Source organism: Varroa destructor, unplaced genomic scaffold (genome assembly GCF_002443255.2).
Source record: "Varroa destructor unplaced genomic scaffold, Vdes_3.0 BEIS01000004.1, whole genome shotgun sequence".
Taxonomy (NCBI): domain Eukaryota; kingdom Metazoa; phylum Arthropoda; class Arachnida; order Mesostigmata; family Varroidae; genus Varroa; species Varroa destructor.
This window is the reverse complement of record NW_019211457.1, coordinates 26,846,618-26,865,005: the sequence shown is the minus strand read 5'-3', so window position 1 is coordinate 26,865,005 and position 18,388 is coordinate 26,846,618. Positions and strand designations below refer to the sequence as shown.

The following is an 18,388-nucleotide window of genomic DNA, read 5'->3' as shown; positions in this document are numbered from 1 at the left end:
CACTAAACTTTTTAAAAATGTGCTTTAACATTTTTAGAAGGTGATTGAAGAACCTGTCCGGGGCGGAGTTTCTCTCTCAAGAGATATTTCCTTGGGTCACGCTTGTTGTTGCATGCAGGAGTGAATTCGAAGTACTTTGACATGTTGGAAGCCCATTTCGACAACGAATTCTAAATGAAACATGTGAATCAGGTAACGCGTTTTTGGGTCATCGTCGGTGCGAATCTAGTTTTACGTGAAGGATACTCAGAGGCTGTTGGACGTTCTTGGTACAAATGCAAATTTTTGCCACTTATTATATCATACTGTGCAAAGGAAAAGGCAAAATTATCGGTTTCATCCCGAACCTTTTCAGAGTTCAGAAGATTTACACAGAGCAGAACACCTCAATCTTCGTTGTCAAGCGACAGAATATAATTGGGGTTTTTGAAAAGAGCGCGAATATTGTATGAGTCAATATAGAAAGAATTTCCTGTAATGCCAGTGACAGGCTATACGTCCCACTTTAGTCGAGCTCGGTTATACGCTGAGTGCTGTCAACACTCAAGTCTTCATGGGCGTGTCTTGTAAGCGAGAGGCTAAGATTGTCATTGGTTCCTTTACAACTCTTTTTGCGATAAATTAGGCTTGTGATATACTTAGTTTGCATTTCGCAAGAGCCGCTAACAGAGAAAAACTAAACAAAAAGATGAAAAAAATCGGCTTTAATCGAAAATGACTGCGAATGTAATTAATAAAATAAAGGCAGCAGAAGCAAGTAGGCAAACGTTTACAGGCTTTCGCTGTAGACCATTGCGAAATTATGGTGCTAGTGGCATTTGAACGCTTGTTAGGTATATTTTGCAGCCTTTTATTTAAACTTGATATTGTCCAGCTAATACAACGGGTTGATTAATCCGCTCCAACTTACGTAATACTGATGACCTGGTACGCCGTTCTTCTCACCCATGGATTGCTTTAATCAAAATCAATTAAATTCTTTGCTTTGCAAATAATTTGACAGAGAAATATACTAGAAACGAAGCAGCTATTATAATATCTGCCCGGTTCTGCTGTCCGGACTGAGAGTAGTTTTCTTTTTATTAATAAAATCTCGTACATTTTATGTAAAAGTAGAAACTTAAACGAGTTACGTAAGTACGTTCTGTAACGATGTTCTAGCACGCGTTAAAAAATATTATTTTTTAAGTAGAATGGAAAATGAACCAACCACCTCAAACAGGCCAAACGTACGGCATAAAATTGGATCTTTTTCCATTTTGTTTCTACACTCAAATGATGATGCCAGCAACTATCAAAGTTCTCTGCTTTACGCCTAAATAAAATCAATCCATTCAATTAAATCAATTGAGGAAGATAGAAACACAAGCAAATAATTTTTAAAACTTTTGTTTGCCCATATATTAAACATTACGTTGTAATAAAGCAGAAAACCATTAAAGGAGTCTTACCTAATTGTTGGATACGTTGAAGACTTGCATTACTCAAATTGAGTCAAATTTTCGTATACGGCTTTTTTTCCAAGCCCCTATCAAGTGAAAAACTAAATTACCCTGACGATAGTTTACTACTACTTTCCAGCCAGCTTTCCGATAAAGTGAGGTTTCGCCTAACGCATCAACGTCCCAACGTCTATAGTTGGACTTACGAGTCGAAGACTGCTGCTCATCGAAGACATCCTTTATTAATATAACTCCACAGTTATTCTATCGTTATCATTACGATGTACTGCATAAATTAATACCACTTTTATATTAAAGAATAACGAACCAGTAATTCATGGTACCTATATCAGTCTATCGACTCGCTGGCGGATACCAATTCTGTCAAATAATGTTGATGAATATTGGAATGCATTTACTCAAAGCCTCAACTAATCATATGCTTAAAATTTCTTGAATACAATTTTGAAGATATTCCCCTATTCTACTGTATCAATGATCTTCTCGTAATTAAATTACGAATTTAAAACGATCCGTTATGCAGTCAAACAAAATATCATCACACATTTTGAAAGCTTTATACATTTAATTATTATTCACGTGCTCTCTATTACTGTTTTGTCAGCATTGTTATTGTTCGTGTTGTTGCTGTATTGTTGTTAATAGATTACCTAACAGATTCAACAATCGCATCCATATCGACAGCTGTTAGCTCACACCCTTGCCTTCCAGCTTTTTCGCATTTTTCTCCCGCCATGACCGAACACTATAGATATGGACACACATGGCTTTTGCGTGTCTTCATATTCACGTCTGTTTCTATGGCAGCAACCAGGGCCGAAAGCTCTTAATTTTTTCATATCAGAAATGCTGGAAACTATGTGTATGCGACAAGGAGATTTCGATTTACGATTCTTTTGGAGGTCTGTCGACAAGGTCTTAGATGGGTTTTCAAAAGCACTTGATACATGTCTATTGGTCATCGTCTTCTGTTATTTTTTGCTCGCCAACGCACGTTGGTGCCGTTTGGCCACAAATTTTCCAGCATAGCATACATTTTCTGATCGTTTCACGTGTTGCCTTATACTAGCCAAAGCACTGCAAGCCCTGGCGATTCCTACTCTGGTATTTGGATACACGTGTAGTTTCTCATAAGAAAAAAGCGTAGTAGCAGAGACTCCCATCTGATTTTGTTTGTACGTGTGTGTATGTGTGTAGGTGGATCAAAAGCATCTCATAAAATACTCGACCTTAGACTTCCCCTTCGAAAGTCTACACTTGCCAGGTTAACACACGCTGAGGAAGAGGCTGTCCAGTAATCGCAGGCTAGATTCGTTTTTCATTGATAACTTTACTTTCTTTACGTTGTGGGATTTTTTGTTTATTTTTTTTATCCTATCACCTATGTATCTATGACGCCCATTGGGCGAGTTCCGCCAAATCGTCATCCTCTTGCTTCTTCTCCTTGGTCTTGGCAGCAGCGGCGGGCGTGTGCACTGGGACTGACGGAAGGTCGTTAGCCACGGGCGGAGTTTGGATATTGAGTAGGTCTTTTTCAATGTCTTCCTGTTCAAGCGCGTCCAGTTCGTCCAGTAGCTCCTGCTCGTCCACATCGGTGCCAAAGCCAACCGGGTTTGAGATGGCCTCCGAGATCTCGTTGGCTATCTCCTGCTGCTCCTGTACGTCGTCCATCAACTCGTGCACTTTGTCCACATCCCTGTAAGGGTAATTAGAGGAAATACAATCATATATACGTAGCAGCCATTAAGAACATTGAATTTCAAAGAAGAAACGGTTTTCAGCCGCTTTAAAGATGTTTACACCAGGCAGTATTTAAATTAGAAGTTACTGGAAAAGGGGAGAAGGAAAAGGGAGAGAGCGATAAAAAAGAAAAAACGTCTTTAGTTGCCGAGAAAACGTCGCAAAGCCCTAGCAAAAATTTCAAAATTATGTACAAAAAAGTTTATTGCTTTTTATAGGAAGCTGTAATCGATCGAAGCTCCGTTATTTTTTACCAATTTACCATTCTGCTTTAAGTATTCAATTAGGGAAATTCAGCTTGTCTTCTTCATTTTCATAATCAATCTTGATTTGTGGCAACAACAACACTGAAGCTACAGTCCTTAGATGTAAAAACTGTAACTTTAGGGGGAACGGTCTCAACAGGAAAACTATAAAAAGCATGCTCTCGTACTTCGTGTTTTTATATAAAGAGAGAATCGATGATTCTCCTAAAGCCACCAGAGCAAGGTTCCCTACATACATGTCAGCGTGTGCACGTTTCAGTGCTTTGGCAGCATCTCCCATGACCTGGAGTACCGAGGTGTTCGTGTTGGCATTCTCAAGAGCTTCTCGCTGGAACTCGATCGTCGTCAACGTGCCGTCAATCTGTTTCAATTGGTTTTCAAAGCGTTTTTTTCGCTTGAGAGCCGCCAGAGCCACTTCCAACGAATACGATAGAATGGAAACAGAGTTGCGACAAGGAAATATTTAGTCTAATTACTATAATTTATATTATAATTATCCTCGGTAATCGTTTTTCAACGATGCATGTAGGTTGTTTCTAAATGTTTTACATTTATTATTAGGTTCAAGAAGCTTGGTTTCTTTTTCTTGCCAAAAGACAAATTATTAGAGTTCAGGTCGGCTTATCTGAATAAATTTTCTTACCTCGTTTGTTTTTACTGCCATTTTTCTTGGCGATTTCAAGCTCTGCTGTAACTTTTGTCTCGAGGTACTGCTGTTTCTTTTCAAGCATCTCCTCGACATCGCGAAGGCGTTGGATTGCCTCAGCGGGTGACAGGGATTTGGCGTCGGACGATTTACCACCTCCGAAGAATCTCGCAAGCAGCGACATTTTCGTATAAGGCAACGCAAAGATCTTACACTAAATATAAGACGTTTAAAGAGGAAACAGCCCTGCAATCAAAAAAAAAACACAAAACGAAAATTATTTAAAAAGAAGAAGCGTATTACTCAGGTTCCTTTTTTGAAGAACGAAAACCCTTAGAAGGGACTAAAACAGGCTTATTTTCAAATTCCAAGCTATGCACAGGCTTAGATATATTATGAAATATTTTTAGCCACATTGTCACTAATCTCTACCCAATATATTTGACAGCGGTAGATCACCTATGAAGAATGTTCTCAAATAATTTGAGGAGGCTTATATTTTAGTCGACTCAAAACGGTAATTCATACACCTTAACGTCCATTGAATCATAACAATGGCGTTTTGTCCTTCATGTTTCTCCAGCATTGACTCACTTAGGATACAAAGCCATAATTTACTATTATCGGTAACAAAATAAGAAGGCTCGTGTAAGAGAGCGAAATTAGAATAGAAAACGTATTGTATTATGTATATACATATAGTAAATTTTGTAGTACTTAAAATTAGAGTAGGCAAGCTCATTCAACGTCAGGCCGAAATGAAAAACAAGCTAGGGCCTAAACATCGCTGTTTAGTACATGTCAAATTCCAATACGAAATGGAGCGTTGTTGTAGACATGCTGCCTACTGACTCACTATATTGAACCTTTCAGAAGCCATATATACTCGTGAACTACTAGTAGTTTCCGTTATACAAAAAAAAATCTCCGTTAAGAATAACTTAAGCCTGTTTATGCCCAACCTAATAACTAAACATGATTTTGCCTTAGTACGAAAATTATCAGCATCCACGTTCTAAATAACCCCCGTAACAGTTTCTTAAAAACAGATTAGTGTTATCAGACTACGTATACATAGGGAGCCCTATTGATAAAAGGAAAACGTTATATAACTTTTTTCAGCGTACAGAACTGCGCATATAGAACGCTAATTTGGGATTCTTTATTTATGAAAAATATTCAAATTCATATTTATTTAACCTCACGTTAATTGCAAGGCGATAGAGTAAGAGACTACCCGTAAAGAAAGATGATGCTCCATCTTCTTTTAATTGGACAACTGTTTTCGTGCAGGAGATATCGGCTGTATGGCACAATTCATGAGGTGGCATTTCACGGTTTACGCGCTGATTTTTCTACCTATAATGAACAGAGAAAGACTATTTGCCAATCTCCTATTGATCACTGATTTTATGTCTGAATAGTCCGAGTACCAAAATGACAATCACAACCTGATAACGAAATAATACCTACCTAATTTTTTTTCCTTAAATAAATTCCTTGATTGGCAATTAATATTGCTGTTTTATACAGCACGAATCTTTCCGTTAATCACAAGAATAAAGCAAGCACCTAGCTAGTCCGAAGTATTTCAAAGTAAAACAAAATTTTAGATCTGACTCGCGTTGCAAAGCAAATTTGATAGTGCTTGACCTGAGTTACGCTTCAGATATTTTCCCTCGCTGTTGGAACGAGCACATTTATCTCGTAATCACAGTTGAATAAAATTAATGTCTTTTCTAGAACTGCTCAATCCTCCAGCAATTTGTTAAATCTAGCCTTTAACAAATTCGTATGGCGCTCTAATCCGTAGATAAACTATAGCAGAGTTAATCGAGTAAAGCAACCCTGAGTACGAATAAATCTTTGGCTCTTAACACCTTCAATTATCAATGATCCCTTCAAATCAATAATGCCTTTTGTGGTCAACATGCAGTGAAAAATCTTTTTTTTAATTTACCGTATAAAAAAAGCATAATAGCTCTTTATATATTGTCAACTTGTCATGCGACAGTCATAACACCGTAACCTTTGCAATCATCTTTGCACCGAAAGGACGTCGCAATTCTTACAGCTCACTGCGTAATCTAAGTCTTACTTTTGACTGTATGTGTGCCGTTAGTCCTATGGATTTTAGGCATCCATCTGTACAGAGTTGTTAGCTTACATAAAGCTGACTGGACGTTAAACATATTTAGGAACTGACAATTAATGATAACAGCAGTTTTTGGTGATTTTTAAATGTCTACAGGATTGCTTAAATGGTGCCCGAAATTTATCCGACAAATGTAACAGACATGCTACACAAATAACGGTTATATAGTTTAAGATAAGGCATTATTTATATCTCTTGGTTGCGTGACCTAGCTTGCGATTGTGGCCACTTGGGCAGCCTCACAACGACTTAGTACGAGAAAACGCCTGTCTATAGTTTTCTTGAACATATAGAATATTCGGCTGAATGAGCTTGTTGTTAGGTGATTCATATTTCCATGTCACGAGGGTCAGTAGCAACTGTCCTCACCAATGACAATTTTGAAGTATCTTTTCATATTGTAACTGGTACTATACATACTTTTCATAAAAGAGTTTGTTGGGGTTAGCTAGAAATATATGTCGTCATGAGTTCTAATTGGCTTAACGCACAAAACAAATATCATCAAAAGAGCATACTTTTTTTATGGCTAGCAAACTCAAAAATCAACTCCCATTCCGTTAAAAGCAACCGTTCGTTATCAAATTATTCAAATATAATGGTACGAGGGTTTGTGCCTTAAACTGTCGAACGAGCCCTAAACGAAGTAAATCACGCCAGGCATACCGTAACTGCACATTAGGACCAGCGCAACAGCATGGCTCATTGCATCAATAAGCACGAAATTAGTTGAAATACAGAGATGGCTCATGGATACAAAGATTCGGGAACTGTTCAAAAATGAACAATGCATTACAGTGATGTTTGATAGCTATGACTATTCGATAACTGAACACGGTACGTATGTTTTTCAACGCTCAGTCAGGCCACCTGTGCAGTGTTTTGTCTAAACGTCGTGTAAATCGACGCGTGGGACGCATCTGAGGTCAGCTGTGAGAATAGCACAAGGCTTGCTGAGAGGTGATACCAGTGTTATATTTATTCCCCAGAGCTTACTTGCAGTATTTTCGTGAGATGAGCAGCTGCGCTCCTAGCTACCGTTTTCGCAATGTCCCCTACGTTTTACTGTCTAAGTCAGCTTACGGTTAACGCTATCTCTGTAAAACTGTAAAAATTGTACGCGAAAAGCTATAGCAACGGTAATGTAATGCTATTGGGTTAATACACCGATAAACATTTTAATAAAAATGGCCGTAATACTAATAATATATATAGCACAATATAGAACAGTATACTTCTTTGCAACGATTATGTAATGCACGAAAGATGACTCATGATTAACGCACATTTGCTATGCGAAACTTTGCTCCTATGTGAAGTCACATCGTTGACAATAATCAGGATATCCTCACGCGCTCACTATCGACCTTGAAACCGACAACAACACAGCAGCCTTTTCGGCAATCAATGAAATATGTCATGGCCAGTATTGACCAAGCATATTATGGCACTTGACTCGTTCGCAGGAAGGCCAAGACCGGCGCACAACTGACAGTAGGTTAATGTATGCTTTAATATTTCTATAACGTTCTATTCTCTGGTGAGTCTCGCGTTTATCGACGCTTACCTCATTGCTTGTATAATGTTACTGCTGTGTTCAGCCTCTAAATGAATCAATCGATTCGGCCACTGTGAAGATCACCAAAGATTTTGCTAAGGATGTTGTTCGGTACAATGTTGTTTTAAACTGATTCCCGTACAGAATTTCACCAACATTCTGACTCAAAACATCAAGAGTAACTTCTCTCAGAGTCATCCAAAGATAACACACATAAACAATCCGTAACTGAGTGACAGTTCGACGCTGCAAAAGTGCACTAGAGATTTGTTGATCTGCTTACCTACAAAGCCTCGTCAGATTAGTAGTAGACACCTTCCGTCGAGTAGGACTAATTTTTTTTACCGATATGACGCAGCTTTGTCTCCCTATGACTTCCTAGTGGACGTCAATAGCCAACACTAAGTATTATGGCGATGGTCTATAGAACGTCGCTACGCACGGATTAGTAACTGATTCCACCACACATTGGATACCCTCTTCCCGTACTAGATGGATCGCTGCGACCCACGCGACGACGAATAAACAAGATCCAACACCACCTGAATGTGCCGATTGTCAGTTCTCGTCATATACTCACTTAGTTGATACTATAAAGCCATTAACTCATTGTTTGAAACAGTCAATCGTTGCAGAAACGCAATCTAAATGAATGACTCAAAGAACGATGGAACGAAGGCGATGTTCCTGGAGTGAGGAGCCAACGGCTGAGTCGCCGAGGGTAAAAACGGGCCGTCCCTGTGCTTTTCCGATGTGCCGTCTGGTGCGAGTGAGTGAGGCCGATCGAAAAATGTCGATGATGAGCCCTGCTGCGTGTTTTGGGTCGCATATGATACACGGGCGGAGGGCGCGGTAAATTTGAACTTCTCTCTGCGGTAGATCCAAAACGCAGTTTGTTACTCTGCGAATAGTAGTACGTTTCTTACGGAGGCCAGGGCCGAAACAAAGCTATTGAACAGGTGTATCTCTGTTTTGTTTGTAGATGTCGGCTGAACGAATATGATTAGCATGTGACATTGACGGCTTCGGAATAGAGGAACGAATCGAGTTGATTACTGAACATTTTTTTGTTTTACGAGCGTAAGTGCTGTGCTTTGGACCGCCGAAGAAACAAGACTTAACAATTTCGTTAAATTCTGTGGTGCAAAACGTATTATTACCGTTACTTAGGTACAAATGTTGCCATAGATCCATTATTACGTGTGTTTTTTGTCGCATACGATAGTTCTGCTATTTATTAGAAAAGGTGAAACCTTTATAAGATATAGCTACCTTCTGCCCGCTTTTGCTGGCCGCAGTTAATGCTCATGTTTTGAGACGTTGACGACAAAGAAGCCATTGGCCCCACTATCATTATCACAGACCCCAGTACCGTCCAGATGAGAAGCTGTTAAGCTGTGCGTTACGTTATCGTTGTGTTCGGTTTCCATTAATCAGAACTGTATCATTCTGCTGCTGTTGGTCGATCTGAGTTATCCCTGTAGACACGACGGCCTACACGACAGCGGCAGTAGGCCGCAACAGGGACTGTGCAAAGCGGGCGGCCAGGCTGATTTCTGCTGGTTGCTCCGTAGATTTTCGTAAGGAGCAAGTAGTAAAGCATTCTGCCACTGAAACTCCTACTTCGATCAGTGGCTACTGCGTGCAGTATACGTTCAGCAGCAGCAGTCAATAGCAGTGTTCGAGGATACAGCCCAGAATACACAAGAGTGGGCTAGTCGTGTGTTTTGAGTGGGTTTAGAAATCAGCGGTTAGCAGTGGGTAACAGCTAACCGAATTTGCTGAATAGCTGCTCATCTATAATAATCACAACGATTGTATAGTAATAATAATAATAATAACAAGAGCTAACGAGCAAGCAAAAAAAAGAAGCCAGTGCAAAAACCGAAGGCAGCCGATTCTACTAGTCAGTCACTTGCAGCTACGACAGTATCAGCAATGGTAGTGATTCTGGTCGTAGCCAACGTGAAGTGTCGCTTATGCACTTTGGTGTCTCGATGCTTTCGAAGGAATCAATAATAAAGCTAATATCAATAGCACAGCTAGACGTTAAATGAATGACTAGCGACTGCTGCGATTATTCAGCGTGCTCCATCAATAAGTGCTGTCATTGTCCTGTGTTCGAATAAGCCTGACCTGCGCGACGGACCTATCAACAATGCCGGGTGGTCACAGCCGTAACTCTGGCTCGTTCTGGTGAGTTCTGGGGGTACTAGGGCCAAACGACTGGGGCTAAGAAGAGCAACTGTTTTGCTGTATTGGGATTTCAATTATTTGCTCTTTGTGCTACTAATAGTAGTAAATCAAGTGGCCATACGAAACACAGCCGCAGACCAGTTCCTCGCGTTTGATCCGGGTAGTTGGTTTGACCACCGAGAGGGGGTAATCCGTTCATTCACCGGAAACCTACCAGTCGTACCAACTAGCCAATGTGGTACCGTTTCAACAAAGAGATATAATACCAGTAAGATTGAAGCGGCAGCTGTAGCTCAAGTGGTAATGTCTGAAAGAACGGTTGGACAATGGTGATATCTGTGAAGCATTATTTTTAGCATCTTCCAGTCTGTCTCTTTGTCTGGCGCACGTGAATTTATTTATCGACTGGTGAAACTTGAACCGGCTGAGCGATTTCGTTACATGGCAACGGCACCGGCACTGGTTTTATTTGAATGGGTTTCAAAAATTCGTGCACGCGAATGCGTCTGTGCTCTCGAGTCTTCCGCCCAAAGTCGATGCATGTAACACGTCTGTTTCATCCCCCTATATTTTTGGCTAGGGTCGTAGTTCTAAATTTGTCGCTTTAGTTAAATATCTGAACTATAAGTTAAAGTTCGGTAAACAAACTGACGGAATCAAAGATTGGCTGTAGCTCGGCCGACTGGTGGGAACGTACCGTGCAGCAGGGTTAAATAAACTAGATAAACCACACGGCTCCAACAACATCTCATAGGGTGTAATCACGCAAATAAACGAATTTAGAGCTATGAAGAGTAACACTGACACGGACTTGATGCTATGATACAAACGTAAGATAGCAGGGACTTGTAGTTACCTCCTTTCGGGTAAGTTGAGAAGCCTACCAGGGCTGAACCTCTACTTCCCTGCCTTCCAGTTCTACGTATTATGAACATTTGCTGCTGTAGGTCCGGTCATAGCAACATGTACCCGCACCACCATTTTCCATTAGAACTGATCCAGACCGTTCAGCACTAGATGACAAGTACTTTTTTATAAAACGAGGCTAATTATTATAATCTAAAAAGTGACAGAATCCGTTTTTTCTTTTCCGGAGTTTCTTTTTCTTGTCGTTGCTCCGAAGAAGACTTTTTCGTAAATATGTATGTGACCTGATCGCTATTAACGACTGCATCTGTTGACGTTTTTAGGACGTTCTTTTATCGTTGGCCCTGTTTATACCCAAAATATTCAACTGCATTGAGAATATTTACTATTGAGCAGTGTGTGCGTCCGTGCACTTACGCTCAATTGCACGTGGCTTAACTACGCAGCAGTTACTATCACAGCCGGTGTTACTATTACGAACTATTATTCCTGTTGGAAAAGGAGGCTTGGACAATTAGTGACACGGAGCAGAGGACTTTTTTTTTACGTAGCCTAGTATATTAGCTTTATCTGTTTTAAGACTGTAGAATGTAGATATTAATACAAAGCTACAATCGACGAATTAGAAGTTGAGCACTAACGAAAATACTAGCCTGCATTGATCACCAACCAGCCAATGGTTATTTTTACCGGCGACCCCTACGGGTACTGTGGGGTATTTATTAATATGTAAAAGTGGAATTTACCGTCGGATTTCTTAAATAAATCGGGCATGCTTATTGCCGAAAAAACTGTATTGTACAACGTAAATAAATGTGGCACACGCCATTTTTATGAAATAACAAAAAAATCTTAAAAGAAAAAAATATATTTAAGCTCAGCGACCTGATGAAATATACATGTCGGCTTGGTCTTCAAAATCATGTTGGGTAGCTTAACCACTTACGATACGAACAACTCCTTTCAAAGACTTTTCGTTTTTAATTTACTAGTACATATCAACGGCACGCCACAACTGTCCTCGTTAGTTCCTAAATAGTGGAAACTTGCAGAATTTTCGTGTGAGGTAGAGGTGGGTTCGTTTTTTTAAGTAGGATGGACAAGTGAAAACGTAAGGATGGTATCTGCTAATCGAGAGAAGGAGACAGTAGCCATCAACATTCTGTTACTCGCTGCAACTCAATTACAGAGTTACACCACGAAAGCTCTCAGGGAGCGCAAGTCTTCCCAGGTAGAGAATTTCACTAGAGACAGTGATTCCAGCGGGTCCCTCCCACCACGATTACGTGAGACCATTCGCGACAACTCGAACTAAGCGTTGCCAGAAAACCGGACTTCTGCGTGTCGAAAACAAACAGCGACAGAGGAAAATCACTTGGGGCGTCCGCGGTATCAAGCAATGCAAATGACTATTATTTGCTACTAGAGTTTCCTGTATGTGTACGAGTCGCTTGTGCGCACACTGCAGATGTTTAGATTTGTATACGTGTGCACGTCTGCCTATCCGCTATAACCGTGCTTATTGTACAGCTGTCGTTTCACGACGAAGTTGTCGTAACGGAAGGGAACAGCAGCGACAAAAAGAAACTAGAGACGTCGCCAGGGCTATTTACGCGTGCCGCTTTGAAATAGTGAAGGTATTGAGCATAGGAGTGCAAAACTGTTACAGTTCGTAATCTGCCGTTGTAGTGTGAGATCGAGACGGGCGGGTACGAGTTTGTCATTTTTGGCCCGTTGAAAGCCAGCGGCAAAGAGGTCTGTGCGGTTGTGCATTATCAGTTATAACGAGATATTAGAAATCGAAGCGATTTGTTATCAGACCGATAAAAAATGGGTAGCCGATCTGCGATGAACGCAACTGACAAGAAGTTGTTGGACAATCTACAATCTGATCTCCGACAGTTGTCCAATGAAGCCAAAAGAAAGTTTCCGGCCGTCAAGGAGGTAAGCAAATAGATACTAGAGGAAAATTAATGCTACTCAGTTTTATTATGCATAAGGTCGAAAGACAAATAAGGCCCAAAACAAGGTATACATTAAATAATGTAAGCGTTATTCAGTTTATTTTAAAGACTATTTTTCCAGCCGTCTATTGCCTGCACCAAGCTATTATACGTGGCTGTTGTTCAGCTAAAACTAATTAAGTTTACTGATCCGAATGCTTCAGGCGGCAGAATCCGGCATCGTAAAGCTTCGTAACGCGGCCACAAAACACGAACAGTTAGTGTTAGCTCTACGTTCTGATTCCCCAGAGATTCTGGAACCGTTCTTCGCGGGATGTGAGAGTAAACATCCGAAAATCGTCCAGATATCGCTAAACGCCATTCAGCGAATGATTAACATAAAAGCAGTTAACAATGTACGTAGCGCGGCGGGATTGCAGCATTTTTTTTTGTTATAAATCGACACCGTCATTGTTCTATTATAGGTAGAAGGCGTCAAAGTGTCCGAGATTTGAGTTTCTGAACAAATTCTGCAAACTATGTATAACATTGCTGATTGGTACCCATCTAGTGCTACTTGTTAGATTATCATTGGTGCCTAACACATTTGATTGCAGTTGGCCGCTTCAAATATTGTCAACTGCCTGTGGAATCTGATGGAGACAGGTTTGGAAGAGGTCAAGATACTACAAACGATCACCCAGCTCCTGGTGACAACGGACTCCGTGCAGGACCATGTGCTCGCCAAAGCGCTCGTCATCTCGTTCCGTCTCCATTTCACGAAAAATTTGACCACAAACAATACAGCTAGCGCCACCATACGACAATGTGTTAACTGCGTCTTTGAGAGGGCCAGGGATCATCTTAAGGAGCGCACCGATTTGACAAAGGCCTACCAATGTGTAGACGAACTTAAGACAGGAACACATGCAGCCCCACCGTCACTGGCGCGACCGTCTGCTGATGCCTATTTATTGTTTCAGGACCTCACTTTCATGGTGAACGCGGAGCAACCCACATGGCTTCTTGGCCTTCAGGAAATGACGCGAAGCTTCGGTCTCGAACTGATCGAGGACATACTCGCCGAATTTTACCAGATTTTTATCACACATCCAGAGTTCACCTTTCTGCTAAAAGAGCGCGTATGTCCTCTTGTCATAAAGCTGTTTTCACCTAATACGAAGTTTCGTGCGCCCCAGCCAACACCGGGGGTTAGCCAAGAGAAACCGTTCTTCGCTATTTGCATGCGATTGATTCGTATCGTCTCTGTGCTAATTGCGAGATTCTATTCGTGTCTGGTCACCGAATGTGAAATCTTCCTCAGTTTGATCACGAAATTTCTCGATCCGGAAAAGGTGGAATGGCAGAGGGCGCTTGCGCTCGAAGTTATGTACAAGATGTGCTCACAGCCGGACCTACTCCGATGTTTTTGCATACACTATGATATGAAAGCACACTCATCAAAAATTCTCCAGGAAATCATCAATTCACTGTGTGTTTGTGTTGAGTCGTTATTCTTGCAAGATCAGATACCGACGCAACTTAATCCGGCGCAGCCCGGTCAGCCAATTCAGACGCCTCAGCCAGTATTCAACTACAAAGGCCGCGCTATGCCTCTTCTTCACAAAGTTACCCAGGGTCCACTCAAACCGTTGTTGTAAGTGTAGGCACAAGGACCAGCGTTTAATGATAATTATCTAATTAATTTAGTTGACAGAAGTTAGCGAGTACGCGTACATGTAGATGCCATGAGTAGCTGTTTAAGAGGGTGTGCTCTGAAACGTATATTTTTGCGTTGTGTTCCGCAGGAAAATGAATTAGCGTTTTCTATTTTCTATGATCACTGTAGGCTGTACCATATTAAGTTACGGTAGTTATGGGAGTTTAGATGTGGATCCGCCAGCTAATTCGTCATATTCATGTTTTTTTCTAGACCTCGGTGAGTATAAGAGCTGTCCGTCAAGTATTTTCAAACAGAATCAATTATCATTTAGATTTTTCTAATCCTGAAGTGCTGGTAAGCTGTGTCTGGAATAATTCTTGATTTACAACTGACATGTGAATGCGGTTGTCTGCTTAGTTCTAAAGAAGAACTTGGCTTGTTTAATAAGTTTTTCTTTATCTATTTGTCTGCAGCGCGGAAATGCTAGATAAAGTCGAACCCTCCGTTGTTCCTGAGGGCTACTGTCTTTCCATCGGTTACGTTTCCATTATCGAGATGATCACATCGATCACTAAACTAATTCACAAATACCAAAAGAAAAGCCCTACGACCGAAGAGGAAGCCACTGCGAATCAGGAACTGTGCATTCAGCTCGTACATTCATCCTGGGGTGGACTCATTTCGGTAATGGGTCTTCTACTCGAGACGAGGTAAGGAGGTGGTAGGTGAATTTTTTCGTCTTTTTCTGTTTTTATGATTAAAGCTAAAAGTGAATCGTTCAGCATAGTACTACCAATTAGTCATAATGCAAACCACAAAAAGTGAGAAAATTATCAGTACTCATATATATTATTAACTTGTTCTCGATCATAAAAACAAGAGCTCACTCAATACCCCGCTTTTACAGTTGTGACGAACAGATTACCGACACGCTTCTGACATGCATTACATCTTATGCGGTACTTTGTGGACAGCTGAACATGTGTACACCGCGAGATGCATTTATCTCAGCCATGTGCAAAGGATCCTTGCCACCACATTATACGCTTACCGTTCTAACAACGATTTATCAGTCGAGCTATATTTCGCCACGAACTGTCTTCGAAGCGGATTCTGTTGTTGATATGCGGCCTTCTCTTGGACCTTATCTAGGGTCGGGCGGTTCTCTCGATGGTGGGAGTGACATTGCACCACGTACCGATCAAATTGTAGCGGTCGGAACACCCTTGCCTACAAGATCGCTCCCGCAAGGAGCACATCAGGGTCCTGTTATGGTATGCATCTTATTACCATTCCGGCATTAACAAAACCGTGTAGTAGTATTATTATCATTTAAAATGGCCTTAAATCTAGTAATAATCAGTTCATGACTTATGAGCCCCATGTTTTGCCGAAGTGCAGGTGTGAAATTATAATTACAGTTTCCGTTTCTCACTGTCCGTTTTATTGCAGCTGACAGCCAAGAATCTTCAATGTATGCGGGCATTGTTAATACTGTCTCAATCCAACGGTGCAATACTCTCTACAGCGTGGCACATGGTGCTTACAACTCTTCAGCATCTCGTCTGGATTCTCGGTTTGAAGCCTGCTGCCGGAGGTGGTCTAAAGGCACCTCCCTCGGGAACTGCTGCTCAAGGAGGTGGGGCTTCGGCAGCTCAGAGTGGACCTAATGCCACCAACCAGGGTGTGGCCGGTCAGGGGGAAGCATGTCTAACCACAGCTATTACCAATGATCTCCCAGTACTATCCGCCATGCTCAGCCGATTATTTGAAAATTCTCAGTAAGTATTTTATCGTGGAATTAACGTAATTATGCTCACGTAATTATAATATTGGCAGCAGAAGTGTCTCAGAGATGTTTCTTGTTTTTACTACCAAAAATGGGAAAATTGTATCAGTTTTAAATTTCAGATCGTTGGTTGGTTGTAAAGGTAGAATTTTATGTCAGATTTGACAACGCCGAATAGTCTTTGCTCATTTTTCCAATTGTTATCATTGCCCTGGTAGCGCTAACAAATAGGCTATATATACATCAGTTATAGTTTCGACCTCGTCGTTGGTAACCATTTTGGGCAAACGCAGATCTAGGGTATGTAATTATTATAAATTTTATGACAAGAGAATTGTTTCTGTTACAATTTTGCACGCTGCCGTTCAAAAACAGCTACGTGCCATTGGCCGGAAGCGTATCACAGGTCTTCCATGCGTCGGAGTAAGTAGTAGCTAAATCGAAAAAACTACACTGAAGTTTACCACGGAGCCAATGGGTCGTATACATATAACAATTAACTAGGATTTTCAAAATTTAACACCGGATAAATCGACTCGGACTCGCATTTTGTGATTTCAACTATTGACGATAGTGTTTAGGGTAACTCTTCCCATTGATTTTGGAAATTTCGTCCGCCATTCAATTTTGTTAGTTCGTTCGAGCACGTTTTGGCGTGTTCATTCACGCTACCGGTTGCCGGCTTATGAAGTGTTTTTTTTCAAATTTACAGAAAACTGAGCGAAGTTGCTTTGCACCATTTGATTGATGCTCTCTGCAAACTTTCGCAGGAGTCTATGGAGCTGGCTTTTAGCAATCGGGTATGTTTGATCACTACCATTTTATACAATCTTTACAATTCCTAGCGAAGACTTTGCTAATCACAGTTTCGGGTAGGTACGCTTTGGGAAGGAAACGACTCAGCTGTCAACTCTTCAACCGATAAGATAAATATTTTGTCAGCTTTTAATTGTATAGCTAAAAATTAATACGTTTCAGTAATGCTAAACATTCGTGTTTTTTTTTTAGACAGGGAGCAAAATGGACGTGGGGCAGATCCCGCCGGTTAAATCTAAGACCAGATACGAACATATATTGGAAAGCAGCCTAAATAACACACCTTTATTTTTTTACTTTGTCGTTAAACTTGGATCGATGCATTGTTCTAGGAGCCTTCCCTGTTTGCTGTGGCAAAATTATTAGAAACAGCATTGGTGAATCTTGGTAGAGTAACAGTTTTTTGGCGTCCGTTAAGTTCTCATCTAAATGAAGTTTGTCAACATCCTCACACAACGATGCGCGAGTGGGGTGCCGAGGCACTCACTTATCTCGTTAAGTCGGCTTTAAATTGCAAGGAATATAACCCACCACTGGCTGAAAACCCGGTAAGATTTTTTTTGTTTTATTACAAGTTTTCATACTTGTGATCAAGGTTAGATAGGTAGGCCTTGTTTTTTTAGCGCTAACTACCAATGTATAGATAACGAATCGCAGCCGGCGCCGTGTACATTATTAAAACGACCAGAGTTATTGATGTTGCATGGATGATTTAGCTTTGAATTCAAATAGAAATTTGTGACCTCCTTTTGGCACAGTACGAATACGCAGGTAACCAGAAATACTCGACTGCTCGTTTCATACAAAATACATGTATTTTAACTTCAATGTGTTTGTCTTCTGAGAATAAGTTAACGAGTCTCGAACGATTCCTTTGTTTTCTCTAGTATTAGGTGCTTCGGATGGCTATGAATCAGTGAGACTGCAATAACTGTCTGGGATACATGTTGATGTCTAGCCAAGACAATGCGCTTATAGTACTTATAGTAGATATTTTTGTCAGAAAAAAAAACGCCCACATAACGCGTAAACGTAACCACTACAGTACGACTGGTAAACGCTTGAGCTGGTATCTCACGACCGTAATTGCATTATTAACATGTATGAGTAATGTTAATGATAATACTTAATCCGACTGTAATAATAATTCAGGCCATCGTATGATATGTTGAAGCGGAGTGCAAATGCTTTCGCCTAGCGTCTGCCTGATCTGTTTACACGAAAGTCCTTTGGTTCTAGGCAAGCTAACAATATCCTTCGTCGGAAATGGCTGACGTGACTAGAGA

The 18,388-nt window shown here is 40.8% G+C and overlaps 2 protein-coding genes across 14 annotated transcripts in view; one reads left to right on the top strand and one right to left on the bottom strand.

The window, feature by feature from the left end:
* Positions 1 to 1,659: 1,659 nt before the first annotated feature.
* shrb (charged multivesicular body protein shrub) lies at positions 1,660 to 8,606 on the bottom strand. Of its 5 annotated transcripts, none has more exons than XM_022805071.2 (5): positions 7,838 to 8,606; positions 7,557 to 7,637; positions 4,113 to 4,361; positions 3,706 to 3,883; positions 1,660 to 3,159 (listed from the first exon to the last, which is right to left on the bottom strand). In XM_022805071.2, the coding sequence occupies exons 3-5, from the start codon at positions 4,297 to 4,299 to the stop codon at positions 2,853 to 2,855; spliced, it is 672 nt and encodes a 223-aa protein (XP_022660806.1). In that variant the 5' UTR covers positions 4,300 to 4,361; positions 7,557 to 7,637; positions 7,838 to 8,606; the 3' UTR covers positions 1,660 to 2,852. The 5 variants fall into 5 exon arrangements, with proteins under 5 accessions (XP_022660806.1, XP_022660808.1, XP_022660809.1 ...); XM_022805073.2 differs by having other exon boundaries at positions 8,112 to 8,606; XM_022805074.2 differs by lacking the exon at positions 7,557 to 7,637.
* Positions 8,607 to 8,725: 119 nt separating this feature from the next.
* Positions 8,726 to 18,388, top strand: part of mon2 (Mon2 homolog, regulator of endosome-to-Golgi trafficking) — an 85,422-nt gene continuing 75,759 nt past the window's right edge. Inside the window, exons 1-10 of one of the 9 annotated variants that reach the window (XM_086988737.1) lie at positions 8,726 to 8,787; positions 12,081 to 12,835; positions 13,059 to 13,250; positions 13,452 to 14,491; positions 14,971 to 15,207; positions 15,405 to 15,771; positions 15,950 to 16,278; positions 16,662 to 16,709; positions 16,999 to 17,086; positions 17,435 to 17,650. In XM_086988737.1, coding sequence (XP_086844863.1) covers positions 12,722 to 12,835; positions 13,059 to 13,250; positions 13,452 to 14,491; positions 14,971 to 15,207; positions 15,405 to 15,771; positions 15,950 to 16,278; positions 16,662 to 16,709; positions 16,999 to 17,086; positions 17,435 to 17,650 — 2,631 coding nt within the window. In that variant the 5' untranslated portion in view covers positions 8,726 to 8,787; positions 12,081 to 12,721. Of the gene's footprint in view, positions 8,909 to 9,040; positions 10,025 to 10,062; positions 10,325 to 10,596; positions 10,891 to 12,080; positions 12,836 to 13,058; positions 13,251 to 13,451; positions 14,492 to 14,970; positions 15,208 to 15,404; positions 15,772 to 15,949; positions 16,279 to 16,661; positions 16,710 to 16,998; positions 17,087 to 17,434; positions 17,651 to 18,388 lie in introns of those variants that run through there. The other 8 variants (XM_022805063.2, XR_015327474.1, XM_022805061.2 and 5 more) reach the window with 8 other exon arrangements.

Bases quoted from the DNA above. Each gene is read 5' to 3' on its own strand.
- shrb (XM_022805071.2), bottom strand. From the start codon at position 4,299: ATGTCGCTGCTTGCGAGATTCTTCGGAGGTGGTAAATCGTCCGACGCC. The intron at 3,884-4,112 runs GTAAGAAAATTT...ATTCGTTGGAAG, and splicing joins TGGCAGTAAAAACAAACGAG to TGGCTCTGGCGGCTCTCAAG. The intron at 3,160-3,705 runs GTATGTAGGGAA...TTACCCTTACAG, and splicing joins AAACGTGCACACGCTGACAT to GGATGTGGACAAAGTGCACG.